An 18,097-nucleotide genomic window follows, 5' to 3' on the forward strand; every position below is an offset into this window, starting at 1 on the left:
CAGGGGGAAAGAAGAAGGAGGAGGTGGTGGACACCGAGGAGGCTCGCCCTCACTTAATTACCGCTTGAATCTCAGCTTGAAACGCCCGTGCTTTGTATCTCTCAGCACTGCACTCCGCGTTTTTGCCTTCTTCCCTCGTTAAATAATCCGCGAACAAGATGCAACAAACTGTCGGCTAAGAATAGGTCACCGAACCGCAACAGTTTCGATGTGGAAGACACATCTGCTGAGCGAAAATTTTAAGGAGGTCACAAGTTTTAGGTCTCATTAATAAGTATCGAGGTATCACTGCTCACGTTATTGATAATTTATTTGCAAAAGTGACAGAGATTACGATTTTTCATGCCATGAATTGATCCTGTGAGTTTTATTTAAATATATTTTTTATACCCTGCGTTATTTTACATCATGTGTTAATTATTTATCGTCGCAATTATTTTTGCTACACTTTAAAACCAATTCTAGGATCAAAATTGATCATTAAATAATATTTTTGGTGTCCACAATAAGTCAGGATAAGAACCGGTAGCAATCCTGTCTTGCTGAATGTTACAGCCAAATGATTAATATATCAGTGATAATTGAGATTTCATGTCTCTAGCTGAAAAATTCATAACCTGGCTTAGCAGTGAGTCGATATTAAAGAGCTTCTGGAGTAATTTCTGGCTCTAGGCCTTTAAATAATCGCATTTGATTATTGATAGCTTGTCAATTTGCGATAAATTTAGAAGTTTCAGCGGTTTCTTTTGCATTCCAATTTTTTTTTTTTTTTCTTTCATCAACAGGATTGCAAAAAGTGTCGGAAAACCACAAGTCATTAGGACTAGCCTCGGCACGAATAACGCTACAACTAGACAGACAAGCGACTGCTTCGGTAGAAGTGTATGATGGTCTCAGAATGTTTAGAAATTGTTATAAACAGAGCGCTAATGCACTGCAGAAGCGCCTGTACATTATCTTCCGTGTGGAGAGAAAAAAAAAAAAATCGGAATACATTCATGTAACAAAGAACCAACACTCGCATAACTACCGACACCGTTATGTATACCTATACGTCTAGGTGGAAGTTGGAAAAATATACAGATAAAAAACGTTGCATACATGCTTCCAGAAACAAAAGTTGTAAATAAGAGAGTGAAAGAAAGACGAAATTGCGGGAGGCAACGAATAATTATTCGTTGCTCATTTTTAAATCAATGAAATTCTTGTCGCTCTATTCTGTACGTTATAATAACGATATGCTTCGGTGTGTAGAAAAATTTTGAGAAAAAATATTATATCATATTTCAGAAGACAGTTCTTGAAGATTCTGCCGGCTCGAACCAAAGTCACTTGCTCGATGTAACGTTACTCTTTTGTTTACAACAGATGAGTGTCAGATCTTACTTTTTTCTTGGCTTACGGTTAAGTCTGCTTGACTGCGACTGAATAAACATATCTTCTGACTGCGGGCCACCCACCCGGGCAGACAGAACTATTAAAACACTTATAAGAAAAAATTACATCTTTTTAGAGGAGAAGAATCCAATTTTGGGACAAAAAATTACAAGAAGGGTATAAAAGAAGTGAAACCGTATTGCCGGCTGAGTATCACGATGGCTGGGGACTTACATTTTAAAGAGAAAAGTTAAATTCTTTAATATTTCTAAGGTTTGTGGCGGATTTTTCTTTCTTCCATTTTTAGAGTTACGGGGAAAATGAGGCAGTAAATTTTTTTTCACGTTCTTCTTTTCATTGGTATTTTTATTTTTTTTTGTTCCTCATATCCAGACCGTAGGTCCCAATCTATACATTTATTTACACTCTAATATACACAGTTCGTAATATCTATAATAAATAAGCTATTATATCAACGATTCTGTAGTTTCCCGCAGAACGTAATTAGATATTTCTAATAATTATCATAACTATTGAGTTCGAAGAAATTCGTGCATCGGGAAAACGAGTGCAAAAAAAAAAAAAAATACATAAATAATTGCATATTATATCTGGCGTTTAAATACTGTGCCGTCAGTGAATTTCAGTTATTCAATAATTTTTGACGAGTGCTCGAATCTCTCCGCTTCATGAATCCAAATTTATTTTTGAGGAAGAATAATTAACAAGTTTTAACAAACGCATATGTCTTCCGAACCCAATTTCTCTTTCAATTCTTACAATCCTCCGTCCCCGATTGGCTGTTCATTTTACAACTTATGCAGTATACACGATTCCGGTGCCTTTATTAGTATTTTATACAATTATATTTTAACGGCTGGCTGGCATGTCCAAAGGTTCAGATAATATACGATCTTAAAAAATTAATAAAATTATAGTTTCTTTTTCTGCACGATGTTTCGCGGATACAATATTCTTCTCAAAAGCTTCTCAAAAAAATAAAAATAGTAAACCAATCGTACGTCCAATATTCAAAATAATCCTATCGTAACGGTGTATTACTTTTCGTCGTCATTTTTCGAAAGCTGCATCTCTCGTTGCCTCTGATTCATATCCTGTATCGAGGTCTGGGATTGTATTTGAGCGGAATGAAGCGGTGGGCACAACAAGGGGTGATACGGGAGGCAGTAGTAGGGAAAACCGGAGAGCGCCTTGTTCACCGGATGTATCTGGGCGCCGGGATGCTGTCCGGGAATTTGGCCGGGACCGGGAAGCGGGACCCCTCGAAGATGCTCGTCCGGGTGAACAAGAACGCGAACCGCGACTCGCCGTGCGGATCCAGAGTTTACAAGGGCGCCGAGTTCCTGCTGCTGGCGTCTTTTGGTCTTGTACCTTGAATCAGCGAGGAGGAAACGTTGAGTTAGAAATGTAATAGTATTCGGGGAGCAGCGGCAGTGTCGGATAATAGAGAAACCGGGTGACTAGATAGATACCTTCGGTTTTGAAACCATATTTTGACTTGGGTCTCGGTGAGCTTGAGACCTCGAGCCAGATCGGCTCTTTCCGGTCCGGACAAGTATTTTTGCGCCGCGAATCGTCGTTCCAATTCGTATACCTGTGCGTGAGAGAAGGCAGCTCTGCTCCTCTTCTTTCTGCCTTGAAGTGTTTGCCCGTGAGACTGAGAGTCGTAAATATCTTCCTCGACGTCGTCTGTGAGCATAAATGTTAAACGGTGGTTTTGAGCTTCGGTCCACGGCAAGTTACCTTCTTCAATTTTGTTACAGAAATTGTACGCGTTATGTTCTTTGTATTTGTTTATTGTTAATTATTTTCAAGACACGAGACAAGGGGGATAATTGAGTAGAGATTCGTGAAATGACTGTGTGTTTATTTCAAAGGACAAGCCAGGTTGCAGTTTGTATGTTATTTACATGGCTCACATGAATGCAAGGTATACAACACCTCCCGTCCTCTATTTTCGAATATCAATTTATCATTATTAAATAAGATAATAGCAACTAACGTCTCTGATCTAGAATCAACCCTGCGGACGTTTAATTTTATTTTCTAATGTTGGATAACATAGAGGAGGAAGGTGTCGCGTACCTTGCATGCGTGCGAACGATGTGCATGCGAACAAGTCTGAGGATCATTGCTGCCTGTAAAAGACCCTCGGTACGTTTTCAATCGTCTCCTGTAACTACATATATAAAGCATCTGTGAAACAGAGGTGCCACATACGAATTATGGTCCGGCTTTGACAGCGAACCTTGTTTTGAGAGATGGGAACATCGCCGCTTTTATCGATGAGGATTCGATGAAATGTGCCACTTTTATCACGAATGGTTAGATCAGGCTCGTTTGTATACATTTCGTACTTTGGCTCTGCGAGTCGCGATCGAGTAAGCCGTTTGCGAGGCTTGGAAAAGTAACCGAGGAACGGAGACACAGACATACGGAGCGACGAACCGGGCCCGGGGTGAAGGAACGGAGGGTGGAAGGGACTTGTTGGCTTTTGATGTCTCGTTCAAACATTAACACATGTCGCCGCTACTCTGATGTGTTTACTCGGCAGGCTTTATTATTGGATGATCCTAAACGATACTTGACTCGGCCAGCAGCGCGGCGAAATATTTGACGTCCCGATCGTCTTGTGTGCATTGATCCGGTGATTAGTTCCAAATCTGTGTACCATTCGTCCATGTGAAGTTTGGTACCCTTGCACTCTCGCAAACGACGTTTCCTCACGAGTTCCGCGGTTAGAAATAATACCGCCATTCCTCGACGAGTTTGTATACAAAACAAATCGGGTCTATCCCACCTACAGATTGCCCGAATCTTTGGTTTTACTTCAATTTTAATACACCCTTACACGTTCGACTCTGTGTATTGACGTTCCATCGTTTCATTTCGTTTTCAAACGCCTTTTCATTCAAAGAAATGCGTATTTCTCATCGAATTGAGGTATTTCAAGGGAATTTTTTTTCACGCATCAGTCGGAACTTTTAAGCCTTTGCCTTTTGTAGCTAGACACAGTCAACGTGAAAGCAGTTTTCGTGAGTAATCAGATCAACCGCTTTTTGGATACTATTAGATCCTTTGCGTTTGATATTGTTCGAAAAACGTACATCAATGAAACGAACATGGAGCCGTCTGATATTTCAAACATTCGGTATCGAAGCATCGAGAGATACAAAGATGAAATTTATAAGTTTCATAAGTTTATTAGAATGGATTTATATAACCAGAGTAAACGTTTTTTTTTTTTTTTTTAATGAAAAAGTTCCATACGCTTCTCCGACGAATGTAAATCTTTTTCAAACAATTAGCGAACAAAAACTTCATCGTTCAGACAGCAATCAATTTTATTCCTTACTATCACTGTTTTGACTTGGAATGAGTATACAAAGTGTTCGAATAACGTCCCCGAAGTTACAGATTCGTAATTCTCAAACTTGTCAAATGAAACGATATCATTAAGGCACCTGCAGAATTCGATAATAACTCTTAAAAGTAAACTTGAATAAAATTGAGTAACTTCTGAGGTATATTTTCGAGGCAATTACAATTTAAACAAAGTTCTCACTTTGTCATTCTGATTACCATCATTATACCATCGTGAAATAGCGAAGAACCGCATCGAGATGAGTTGCGGGTCGCTCGGTGCCATTAGCGTATTAAGTAACTCTAAACTAGCAAAAGTCCTGGGAAGCGAAAAGAGGGTAATTTCATAAGTGCAGAGGTTTGAATCAGCGGCACCAGGTACCGGCAGGTGCCACCCTGCCACCCGCAACGTATCACTGCCGTAAAAGGTGAGAACGCATTAGTTAATTGTAGGGTTCTGCACTTTTGTACATTTACCTAACAGGAAATTGTCCGCCAATGGGACACAATTTTCTCATAACTGCTTTCCCAGTTTTCAACCACGCGACATCCGTTCGCCGATAACGTTCCCTTCGTGAGAACGCGACGATAGAAATTTTTGCTTCATTTTTCACTACATCGTTGCCAGTTACGATATTCCTGACTCTGAGCACTTTTCTCGTTCTCCCAATTGGTCTATAACGATACCCGGTGCGAATTAACGTCACGGTTCAAGGTTACATTGGTTTGGACTCAGTCAGTGGATTACGATTCATTAAGAAAAAATTGGTAACGAGGTTCGAAAATGATGAAAGATTTTTCCGATTCCGTGACGTGTACTCACCACGTGTCTGCGAAGAGTTAATACCTACTTCTATATCTATACGTATCATCAAGCCCACTAGAGGATGTTTGGCAAGCGACGGGGCTTCGACGCATTAAGCGCGAGATGACATCAACTTGACGTCCAAAGTGATCAAATATAGATTCCGTTCAAATGTCCCCGTCGTACCGCCGCCGCTCTACTTCGTTCTCTGCTGCAGCCTCGCCTCCGCCACTAAATGTTAACAGTGTTTGCACGTGGATATAGTTTACCGCGAGTAAACAGGCCATTGTCATTACAGAACACGGTCGAATCGCTTCTCTCGCTGACGCGGACGTTTTTTAATTACCGATTTCGAAAATGCACGGGAGAATTTGAGTGAAGTTAAAATTCCACGATTCGCAGTCCCTCGGTTTCTTCACACGTGTCTATCCGGCACTGGAAAATTATCAAAATTCAACTCGAGTGTTTCGGCATTAGCAATCTTGACTCGCGGTGATAAATTAAACTCTACCATCAGTTTCTAGATACCTACTCTCGCAGGAGTGTAAAACCACTAGAGATGCTCTCAGCTTGTTTTGCGTCCAACGCCAAGTTCGGACTTCCGTTGTTCGGTGCTTTAAAATTCCTGATTCGTTAGAAAAATTTACCGTTATTACGCGGATAATTTTGTTCGTCTGATCTCGAGTGCGTTTGTACCCGGCGTTACGCGATAAAAGCTGTTAAACTGTGATTGATTCTGCACTCTAGGAGAATGCTGCTCTGTTTGTACTTTGTGGCGGTATGCGGGGAAGCATGTAACCCTATATCCAAAGGATTCTGCCCTTGTCCTCATCCCTGTCTGCGACGTCCTTCGGACGTACAAGTGCTTTGGGTCTGTGCCGCCCGCGTCTCTGAGGCCCCCAACCTTCGTTTCCAACAAGAAGTGTAGTGGCCACTTATGACGTCTGCTAGCTCAAGTGCCACTCATGCTACTAAAATTAAATTCAATTACCTTATCGCTGGCCGAGTTGACTTAAAAAAAGAAATTCAGAATGGATATAAATCAACCGAATCAACGTCAAACAATGATCATTGGGTTATCAATATTTTCCGATACACTATGAATTTTAATTCCATTTCCTAATCATCCCTAGCATTTTAATGCAATCGGTATTTTCCCTATACAGTCGATTATTCTGGATTGATTTATGTCGCACCCTTTACGTCGCGAAGTATATTCAGCTACATTTTATGATATTATTACTGAAATCATCTCTAGTTTTTTCACCCCTCAAATTTGTTATTTTTAGTCCGAGATTGAACCGCTCGATGCATGCCTCGGCCGACGCAGCGTTTATTTGTCTTGTTTTCTTTCGAATAACACTTGAAACGTTCCTTTTTTCTTCTATCCAGCATAACTTGGCGACAAAAAACCGTCGAGACGTGCGAGGGAAAGTCTAAGAAAATTTGAAACAGCCACTGCATCGGAAGCATGCACGCGTGTCCATAATTTTTTCAAGCAAAAGCATATTCGAACTGTGACCGTTAGATTCGAACATCGCTCAACTTCGTCCGATAAAAATTATTGAAGGATTTCCGACAAAAAATTCTGACGCATGACGGATATTGACTGTTTTTCGGTGACAAAAGTATGCTTGGATGAAATGCCGATTCGTACAATGGTGTAAAAAAATTTGTAAAGACCATATGACTCTAAAATTCGATCGTGCTGAAATTCGTGAGTTCGAACTCTCACGTAGAAAAGTTTCCATGTTCGACTTGGGAATTGTACATCAGCTAGCGTTAGGTTGACATTAAATTGTAGTCCACGTAGAAACGCGCACAGGATTTTCCCAGCAGTGAAGGATGCATAAAACGAGCAATTAGCTGATCCTCCACTTACCGAAAAGTTTGCTCTTGCTCATATCTAAAGCCTCGTCCTGTTGTCGCTGCGCGGAGTCTCTGGCCTCGGTGGCGCTCTGTTGATAAGCCGCGATCGTCCCGAGAGTTTCCAAGTGCTTGAAGCTCCCCTGTCCAAGGTGCTGAAGATTCCCGAAGCCGGTTAGGTTGGCCTGGGCTAAATTTCGTCTGAGGATATCGAGCTCGCGAGCCATGCTCAACTCCGGTGACGGAAATCTTGGAAACCGGGTTCCCTGAAGATGAGCCTCGGCTTCTGTCAAAGGGTGGCTGCTCGTGGTGCGCGCGTATTCAACGAGGAGTTTACCCTGAAGAGGATGTGTCAGTTTTTCTACCTCTTCGGAAGCGGCTTGACGTCTCTCCGGTTCCTGGGAGGATATTTCGCGGCTTAAAATATCCGCTATGCTGAAAGGAGTCGGTTGGGAGCCTTGCGAACCTTTCGGCGAGTTTGAGGCTTCTATTTTTTTCGGATCGTCCATCATGTCGCGACGTGACGTTTTCGAAACAACTCCCTTCTTCAAAATTTTTGCAATTTTTTGATTTTCGATGATTTTTATACGCGAAATCTCGACCGGAACAACGCGTCTTCAACAGTCTTCTTACAGAGGCGCGTTTTCAGCTTACACCGATTAGTTCAAGAAAGCGTTTCAGAAGTACCCACACTTTCGAGTGAAACCATCGTTTGAAAATTTTAGTGATATCACAGACACTTGCGGGCCAGGTTTTTTTCTAAAAAAAAACCAAGTCTTTTTCCCGCTTTATATTCCTTCGGTGATTCACGTTTGTGGAGTACAACTTGACTCCGACGCACTTTGGTTTATTGCTCGATGAAATATGCTTCGAAACTAGTTCAATCTCAACTTAACTTAAATATAATCACCATCCAAATACTCTCGAGTCCTTCGAGTAGTACGGTACATTGGAATGAAACTCGAACTGTCCGAACGTTGCCGCAATCGTAACTGTCTATCACTAAGAACAACGCAAGACGACCTGAGAAAACACCCTTCTGACCGAGGGTGCTTCGAGCAAGTGTGCTTGACGCACGGCGAACTTATTTTTCAAATTAAGATCGCCACTAGAGCTCTGATCTCCCTCCTTCGACACCGTCGTTGCGTCTCAGTCCCACTCCCTACGGATCCCATGCTCCCTCCTCCCTCGCACGCGTCTCGACACACGCACACGGCTCTCCCGATGCTTCTGTGTTCGTTCCACTCATTGAGAAATCCGGTCGTGCGCGCAGCATCTTCCGTCTCTCTCGCGCTTACGAGCGAACGCGCGTCTCTTCCTGCTTCACTCGTTACGAGTAGGTGGAGCTTTCGGCCTTTCATTCTTGTTCAACCTTACCGCGTTATCAGATTAGACCCGTTTCACTCCCGCGTAAGCCTCGCCCAGTAACCAATCCCCGGACGGGACGGGGAGCGAGCTTTCGACCAGCCAATTGGACGCCCTCAGTCGACGAGCTCGCCCGGAAGCTTCTGCGAAAGTGCGGCGGACGGAGGGGGACGCTTTCGGAGGGCTTTTAAACTGAGTATTCCCTGAGTATTAATATGATTCACAGCGGATACCGCGAGGGATGCTTTCGCCAGACTTTTTTTCACCTCTACGCACCTACGTGTATATTGTGCATACCTACGTACGTATTGTCGCGTATTTTCTTCTATGACATTCCACTAAGTATTAACGTGATGTGATTATAGCCTTTGATATCTATCTTTGCGTATTCTTTCCTCTTGAATGATGAGTAGCTTTTGGCAACGGTTTAAAATTTTTCGTGGTGCGATCAAACCGAGGACCCAGAAATAGTCGATTGGACTTAATGGGATGGGGCAACGATGATTTGTCATCCTGTCATCTAGGAGATCACTCAAATATTGAGTGAGCGTGCATTGTTTTTTTTTTAATACCATTACATCTATCGTCTTGTATACGGTTTCAGTAGGATATTGATTTTATATTAGCAGCAAAGCAGATTATTAATCTACCAATGAAAACTCTAATCGAACTAATAAAGCAATTCAATCAAATATACGCCTGTTTTAATTTATCTGGATCAAGTTTTCCACGAATTGAAATTGATTCGTTGAAGTTATCTTTTAGTAGCGCGCTTCCGATTGGATTTAAAAAGAATGAAAGTGCAATTTATTGTAACACCTTAGATCAAATTGGGTTCAATTTTTTATTTTTCGACTTCATCACCGTTGTTAAGAAATTTCTCTACCAGGCGAACAACGTGAACATATAATAATTGTATCGCACATCGATAATTTTTTTCAGAAACTGCACGGTGGGAAATTAACCGTCAATTTTTTAAATCTTTGGGGAATTTACTGTACAAATAAATTGCTAACCAGAGTAATTTTCCCAGCATCAAAGGATTCAACATTCGCTTGAAAGTGGTAACTTTGTTAAACAACTAAAGATCAGAGAATGCACAGCGTCGAAAAAGCGGGTGATCCGATCTCTCGCTGCTGCTTTTACTTCGAATACATCTAAATACAAAAACTGATGTCTCATGCAAATATTCTCAGTTTCACATGATTCTAATCAAAAGAAACTAGCTGACCCTTGCTTTTAGATTTTCAAATATTTCTAAATTCACTCTGATCTGACTGCGTTCAAACAAACTCCGGACAGCCTTCGCAGTTATTGAAAAAAAATATATCTCGAAGTTTTTAATCGATCGAAGCTCAATTGACGAGTGAATAGTGAATTCCATTAATATTGAAACCTGGCCACGACTGAAAAGTGCGCTAAACATGTTAATATGATTACCGGACTATATATTATATACACAACTATGCGATGGGAAATTTTCAATAGAACGAATGATCAGTGTCTGATGCAGGTAAATTCACAACTTGAAAAGAAGAAAATTTTCAGCAGTGTTACCGGCAATGACAGTCAATACCGCTTTCAGCACCGTTCAATATTCACATAATGTCCGGTGCACTCCGTCAACAGTTTATTAGTTTGCTCCGAAATAGCTTTTCAAGCGAAGACGCGTTTAATTCTACCAGTATTCAACCGATAGCGTATCGCGATCAGTTCGGTTATTTGAAGAATGATTTCCGAGAGGCAAGAGTCATCTTCACATCGGTAACAAGTTACGGTGTACCGGATGCAGGCGTTTCCCTAGCTGGAGGCGGTGTTGCCTGCCCGTTGCATATATAGGGTATGTTTTACATGACAATCGGCGCTAAAGACTTGCACCATTGTCTGCCACGTGGCAACTCCTACGGCTCCACGCTCTCCTATAGTCTGTTTAATTAAGTGTGAACCGCAGAAGTGTAGCTCACGCCTCACTTGACTCGATGATGACCCGAAGTCGGCCACGGAATGGACCGGCGCTCCGATTAACGTCCCACAGGTTTTGATAAAATTCTTTTAATTTCGAATCGAACTACGTAATACCATGGTTTTTCAATACAAATTTGCAGCCTTCGTCAGAACCGTGATTCCACAAAAATAAAAATGAATTACTATTTATTGTTGAAGTGGATGTTTTCAAATAATTTTATAAGGCTGTCGAGAATTCTTGCAACATATTTATAAATCGAATCACATTTATTGGCAAGCAGTTATGAAATATGGGTTAAAAAAATATTTTTCAATGTCCGAAGCGTCAAGATGCGATGTATTTTCAACCGATAATATACGCTTCTCGCACCATTCACGAATTTTGATGCATCACTGAGCAAATACCTTTAAAAAAAATTTCCTTTTTGTTTTTACACGCATATTTTCATGCACACATATTTAATTTTATTCCAACTCGTGCATATTGTACTCAACCTGAAAAAAATTCAAACGAATTTTGACCTGAACGAGGAAATTTGCGCGAGCATTATACACGGTTTTAAGTAAATTTTGCACGAATGTGCAGTCAGACTCAAAGTGAATCAAGGAAATTGTCGGTTTTGCCCAAAACCGTGTGAAATTTCACGTGACAAGAACTCGAAATTTTTAACAGTGTATCCGCACATCGGAATCTTGTAGTTTTTTTCATAGTTTCATTTCACTCTTTCAACAATCAACTGATCATAATTGTTGAATGTAAAATCTAAAATTCAAATTACAACTATTTGCACGCTTTATAATTTCATATTGGATCATTTAGAAATCTAGTTGCCAATCGTATCCAGTAACTATTTTAAAGATCAGAGACTCATTTGTGAGCAATCAGAATTTAAATAAATTTTTTCTACCGCACTTTCCGAAATACCGACTAAAATATGTTCAGCGTGAAAACTCTGATTATCTCTCGCAGAGCCAAACATGCTGCAGCCATACGTTGTGATAAGTGATTCGTTAAATTGACGAGCCTTAGACCAACGAGCATTGAAAATCGTGCGTAGATTGCCTAAACTTCACTGTGAAATTAATTTCTTCCATATCAGTTCGAAGTATCCGCCGTTTCGTCGGTGGTGACACGAAGAGTCGTTTCTTTACTTGGACTGGATCTAATCAATAACAAATGACAGGGGTCTCCCCTAAGCCAGTCTTCTCTGACCCTCTTGCTCAATTGGTTGCGATTCTTAAAGACCTTAAAGACCTTAATTGGCGCGGAAAATTATACCTTATAGACCGTTCCATACCCTCCCGCCGTCCTCCACCCTCCATCTCGTCCATCCCTCTTTCCGGCGAATCATTGGGTTTCTTTTCTTCCTTTCGTTACTTCTTTTCTGCCGTTCAATTTTTCCGTCTGTATTTCATACCAACGCCAATCATACGGTGGCTGAAGGGTGCCAGGAAAGCAGGTCGTCGTTTCGTCCTTACAACAACAGGCACGTTATTCAACGCGAATCGAAAGGAGTGAAGCGCGTTCAATAAATTTAACATCGCTTTTATGCGCGCAGTTGGAGTCACATTTCAATTGCAAATTAGCATAATTATGCTGTCCCAGTTTTTCACATCGGTGAAATATCTACTAAAACTTTACGGAACGGTTGTATACCACTTGGATGATTCGGTACAGTAATTGTTGGAACGTGTAACAAAATGTTTCATTGTCAGTATACTGTTCGCGAATTCGTTGAAGTGATATTAAGATTATCGCAAAATGCGGAGGTGTGGATTCTAAACACATTTCAATTAGTGATCAATAATCGTGTCCGAGGAAATTGCAATCCTATTTTGCTATGCTTTCGAAATTTTTAAGATTTTCAATCGACTACTGATCGCCGTAACTCGACAGTTTGTCGATTGATCGGACCGACGCTGGATCAAAGGATAAGTATTCTTCTGAAAGTATTACGGCATTCGCGTGACAGTCTCGGCTCGTTGAGCCGGAGGAACGGGCTCTCCGATCACGACCCCCCAGGTTCCATGTCGCGCGCACTCGTTCAGGGCGCCGTTGTACGAGGTGGGAAGGAAGCTTCAATCGCAATCTCAGAAATTCTACACCGACGCATATTTAACGAGAAAGTAACAAACCGGTAACCAACCAACGAGGGCGTCTTGGTAAAATTATAAAAACACCGGGACCGGATGACTGCGGATTGTTTGTTAGTCTTGGGTTTTAGAGTCCCGCGTGTCTGTCAGTCCGGAGATGTAATATTAGTGCTTAGTATACACTACTGTGCCTTCACCGCCCGGTATATTCACTCTAAACTCTAGCCTGACTTCGGATATACCCCGAGCATATAAAGTCCAGGGCATACTAACATTGGGGTTAACTAGACAAGAGTATAACTCCACGCTATTCTAGATCGGATTAGCTCTTATTCCGCGGTTTTCAAATATGATCCTTCTGTCCAAAGCTTTTCGCACGTCCACGTTGTGCAACATGCCAATTCACCCTACAGACAAAGATCAAATTGAAAACGATCGATTACATAACAAATTCGTGCAGATTTAATGTTCAGCGTTGCTCAAACAGACTCTTTGAATTGGCCCCAGTTATCGAGTTGTTAATTTACTCAGCTAATTGATTCGTGACACCCAAATGTCCAAATTATGTCCAAAATATGCCCGCAGTCATGAGCCTGGCTTTCGAGTTGTTCCAACAGTTGAAGGGTGTTTGGACAGTGTTGTATTACGTAAATCAGAGTAAATACTTTTCACATGTCAAAGGGGCGACGCGAATCATCGCAGCGGAGGTCTGACTAATCTTCGGGCTGACTCGCTGATCGTCGAAAGAAAACTGAATGATTCACTGTCGCGGAATTCCCCATGGCTGCTACAGAAGACCATTAGCCTCTCACGGTAAATGTTTTCGGTTTTACTTTCAGCCGGCGCGTGAGCTTGCAAAGCTCACACAACGGTCGGTAAAGCGAACAGCTTTCGTGAAACTATAATTTAAACTTAGTCCACATTACCATATAGACTCGTATAAAGCTTTTCCGCGTACTTACCGAGTTTGCGTATGTATTAGAAGATGTCGGAGTGCACGGACCCCCTTGTATTATTGATAAGCTTGTTTTCGCAACGGAGAATCAATTTTTGTCTTTTAGCGTAATTTTTTTTTTTTCCATAGTGATTCTCACATCAAATTGACCTGCAACGTGTTGTTTTTTCTTCTAAATAGTGCGAGGGTAAAAATTGAAACTGACGGTATTAATAATTTTGAAAATTTTTGTAATTCCGTGTTCGTACGATTAAATAATTACGATCTCGTGAGTTTGATAAAAGAATACAATCGCGGGGGAAGATTTTGCCTGCTCTAATGGAACACGGAAATCTGATGCATTATGCGCGGAGGTAGTCACCCTTCTGGCTTTAGGTATAGTTAAATAAGATCAAATTTCAACGTTGAACGGTACCTATCATGATTGATTGAATGAATATATGGCGATGTAATGGAGTTCTGTTTAACAAATAAGGGTGAATCTGAACATGTTGGTTGAATAACGAATGATCCATTGTCCTGCGATTAAAGTGTTGACCTTACGTTTACCAGGAGATAAAACTTATATCTACGAAACATGAATATATTTGTGATATTGGAGGAAATTTGAGGGAAAATATTTCTTTTTTTGTAAACAGTTTATTAAAAAAAAAAAAAAGAAGAAATCCATCTCTTTGCTTCTTATTTGGCTAAAATAACTATTAAGTACATTTGGTATCAATCATGGTCAACACGTGCTGCAGGTGCTTTTCCAATTTTGGAATAAAATATAGCCAAGCGGTTTCAGAATCATCGACATCGGAATCGAGGTGGGCTGCTATTTAGCGCCAACTTGAGAATATTATCTTGTTCCGTGGAACAGATATACCTGGCGGGTAAAATTAAGCCTGACAGTTTTATCGTTACGTTCCCAGGACCCTTAATGGCATCAGTAGCACCATGCTAAGACACGAGGCGATATAATAGTATAGAGAGTAAAGGCACCACCTATATGTACGCTATAGTTGGGCCACTTGACTGCCAGATGACCCATCGTGCTTTGGCTGATAACCTAAAAGCGCCCCTGGGATTGCTCAAGCTGTCAGAACTCACCTATTTATAAACTTAATATTTTGGTTCTTTTTTTTATTTGCCAAATTCGCAACGGGATTAAATCAACCTTCGAACAATGAAACCGTGAATTATTAACGACAATGCGAAGACACTCGGTTCGATTAACTGTACATTTGGCATTGGTTTTATTTTCAAAATTTATCAGTAAAATTTTTTCTTACTCAACATTAATGTCTACTGATTCTGATAAACTTGGAAAGTTTGCGAAAAATTATAAACGGTATTAACTCGGTTGTACGAGCGCGTACTTTTGCAGTATTGACACGATTAACTACATTAAAATGTGTAAAATAAATTTTCCATCGTACACGAACGGCGTTACTACTACTAATAATAATAGTTATAACGATAATTCCAATGCGATACAGAAATTTTGAACTTCGCGACGTAATTTAACAGAATGCGTCAACTGCAGTTTTTGGCGAAGACACAGGTTGAATAGGTTTGAATTGATGCTTCCGCAAAAAGCACTCAAACAATTTCCGCCCTGCTCTCTTGAGCGGCACTTAAAACATAGAGAACAAAAAACTATCCTACAGCTACTCTAGAAAATACAGCTGCCAATAACGTGTCCTATATATTCGTTAACTAGCCTATTTACGTTGAGTATTATCATCCTACTTGAACGTCAGCCTGCTTACTCAAACTTCCTAAATAATCCTAGTGAATACTTTTTGGTTATAATTTTGGTTAAGCGTTGGCGCAGCGAAGCCTAAAATGATATTGCACTACCACAGCCTCTGAAGGTTCTGTTCAATCGGAACCTGGTCCATGTAGTTTACGTACTGCATCTGATAATTCGGCGGGCCCAAGTAGTTTGAGAAATTGTAATCCGTACCCAAAATTTCCGGCGCTACTCTGTTTTCGTTCGTCATCGGCTTGGCCTCGACGCCGACGATCTTGTGATCGGAATAGGGCGAACCATCGCTGGAGAGATTCACGCAACACTCGGTCTTCACCAATCTTCCGTCGCACTGCATCGCCGGGCGAACTTCCGGCGTTAAATTCGCCCTGAACTCGGGACTTATGTGTCTGTGCACATCGGAGTTCAAGCTGGATCGTCCGCTGAGCTCCGAATTCAGATCCGATCGGAACTCCGGGCTGACGCTCGTGTCGAGACGCATGTCGGGTTGATGATTTCCCCTGAATTCCGGGCTCAGCCTGACGTCTCCGGAGCGGAAATCAGCCGGCTGCATTCCCATCCCGATTTCAGGCCGCAGGTTCGGCCAGTAAGGCGCGCTGTACGCGTCCTGGATGTTCGGTTTTCCGTCCTTGATCAGTACCGGTACCGGGATCTTCTTCAGGGACTGATTCTTCATGTTCTGTGCCTGCATCTTTTCCGCGTCCTCGAGTCGCGCCCGCTTGTTCTTGTACCGCCGGTTTTGGAACCAAATTTTCACCTGCGTACTCGTCAGCTTCAATGTCTGGGCCAGTAACTCTCGCTCCGGAGCGCTCAGGTATCTTTGCTGCTTGAAGCGTTGTTCCAGTTCGTATACCTGGGTCTGGAAATATACAATTTCATGATTATCTTAGCAGCCTTTTTACGACAATCGTATTTGGTGTAAAAACAGTATATTGCTTTCTGTTCTACTCACCTGCGAGAATAACACTCGGGGCTTTCGCTTTGATCTTTTCCCGGACTGACTCTTTCGAAGTTCAGTTTTGCTGGACGTTACCACGTTTCCTGTGAATCGGAAAATGATACTGTGCATATTGTAATTGAAACCTAACGGTCGCGGAACTTGAATGTTGAGTTATTTAACTTAATGTAAAAATGGGTGTAAACGGAAAGCAACTACTCACCATCCTCGGCAACCGAGGTCTCCTGATACGGCGGCATCACTTGACTCAGTTGGTGAACGTGATTCATTTCGGGGTGGTAATTCTGGTAGCCGGAAATTACTCCTTGTTGCTCTTTGTACTTTTCTACCTCCCAGTTGTTATCCGGCACTATGTTATACGTGTAGTAATCTTGCGGGAGATGCTGTTGTGGTTGAGGTTGCTGTTGTTGCTGTTGTGAATAGCAATCCATGGCACAAAATTGCTGATCTTCGTTCAGGATATCGCGGACGCTAAACGGGGTTGCCGAAGTGAAGGACGACAGCATTCTAACACATTTTCAAGTCTAATACCTCTCAACGTTCGTAAAATGTTTGTTTTTTTATTTTCAAATCCACAATCACTCGTTTTCTAAATTTCTCTGATTACGTATGCAGCGGAAGCAATCTGTCCCGTATAGAAAGAATTTAGATTACTTTTACACACTGGGTGACTTCTTCAAATTATCAAGACCGGTTTTATCCAACAATATTTAAATGCCGCACCGATCACTGTCACACTTCAATCTCCGCTTAAAAAATTCTCGAACGAACAAAAAATGGAAATTTATCAATCAGCCGAGACCGATCACGCACGTGTCACTAAATTTGTCGCGAAATATTTCGGCACCTCTTCAATCCCGAGGAGGATCCTCATTGAGTTTGACACCTCGATGTGTAAGGATTTCGGGAGGAATTACGCTTAGCGATTTTACAGCGTAATAAAACCTCGTACATCCACTTCTGACGTTTGTAATATACACTAACGACCGTAAGACACTTGAAGGTTTACTGCACTAGCACGTGAGGCGGGGAGACGTCACTAAATGTGACACAACGGCTACTTAGTAAAATCCAGTGAAGCGGTTAATTGGGACTATGTGATCTCTCGGTCCGTGATGCGGTCACACCGGTCAGGTCGGAGGGCAAAGGCACAGTGCGCGCCGAGGTTCGCCACGACTCCTTTCCAAACAGTCAAGTGTTCACTGTCGGAGAAACCCACGGATGTCCGACTGCCGTTTGTGGTGGTGAGCTCACAGATTATCGGCCATTTTTAACCCACACATCAAACCTGCCTACTTGGTTGCCAGTACAAGAGGATCATTTTAAGCGATTTGTGTATGCGCTGCATCGATCATTTACAAATTCGATTCATTGAGATCTCTTTCCGAATAATCTCCAGTTGAAATATGGAGACTGGATTCAATTGATATTTGGATTAGTTTATTTCGCGAGAAATTGCAAGAATACGTCACTGACATTGCGAACATTTTTTAGAAACATAAAATTTTTGCTGATAAATATACGGCTAACGCAAATAAATATTTTCCAGCATTCGATTCGAATTAATAATGT

General features: G+C 41.5%; 2 protein-coding genes across 2 annotated transcripts; both read right to left on the reverse strand.

The window, feature by feature from the left end:
• Positions 1-1,778: 1,778 nt before the first annotated feature.
• Positions 1,779-8,467, reverse strand: LOC124210675 (homeobox protein bagpipe). Its single transcript, XM_046608891.2, has 3 exons — positions 7,449-8,467; positions 2,871-3,087; positions 1,779-2,769 (listed from the first exon to the last, which is right to left on the reverse strand). Exons 1-3 carry the CDS (start codon positions 7,942-7,944, stop codon positions 2,436-2,438), a joined length of 1,047 nt encoding a protein of 348 aa, XP_046464847.1. The 5' UTR covers positions 7,945-8,467; the 3' UTR covers positions 1,779-2,435.
• A 6,043-nt stretch (positions 8,468-14,510) lies between these two features.
• LOC124210674 (homeobox protein Nkx-2.5) lies at positions 14,511-17,648 on the reverse strand. The gene is made up of 3 exons (XM_046608890.2): positions 16,728-17,648; positions 16,520-16,608; positions 14,511-16,426 (listed from the first exon to the last, which is right to left on the reverse strand). Exons 1-3 carry the CDS (start codon positions 17,029-17,031, stop codon positions 15,653-15,655), a joined length of 1,167 nt encoding a protein of 388 aa, XP_046464846.1. The 5' UTR covers positions 17,032-17,648; the 3' UTR covers positions 14,511-15,652.
• Positions 17,649-18,097: the final 449 nt, after the last annotated feature.

The sequence above is a fragment of the Neodiprion pinetum genome, chromosome 1 (assembly GCF_021155775.2).
Source record: "Neodiprion pinetum isolate iyNeoPine1 chromosome 1, iyNeoPine1.2, whole genome shotgun sequence".
Taxonomy (NCBI): Eukaryota; Metazoa; Arthropoda; class Insecta; order Hymenoptera; family Diprionidae; genus Neodiprion; species Neodiprion pinetum.

Excerpts from the sequence above, each read along its gene's own strand:
- LOC124210675 (XM_046608891.2), bottom strand. The coding sequence starts at position 7,944 with ATGATGGACGATCCGAAAAAAATAGAAGCCTCAAACTCGCCGAAAGGT. Across the intron at positions 3,088-7,448 it reads GAGCAAGAGCAAACTTTTCG|ACGACGTCGAGGAAGATATT; the intron begins GTAAGTGGAGGA and ends TTATGCTCACAG. Across the intron at positions 2,770-2,870 it reads ATATGGTTTCAAAACCGAAG|GTACAAGACCAAAAGACGCC; the intron begins GTATCTATCTAG and ends CGCTGATTCAAG.
- LOC124210674 (XM_046608890.2), bottom strand. The coding sequence starts at position 17,031 with ATGCTGTCGTCCTTCACTTCGGCAACCCCGTTTAGCGTCCGCGATATC. Across the intron at positions 16,609-16,727 it reads GACCTCGGTTGCCGAGGATG|GAAACGTGGTAACGTCCAGC; the intron begins GTGAGTAGTTGC and ends TCCGATTCACAG. Across the intron at positions 16,427-16,519 it reads CCCGAGTGTTATTCTCGCAG|ACCCAGGTATACGAACTGGA; the intron begins GTGAGTAGAACA and ends GTATATTTCCAG.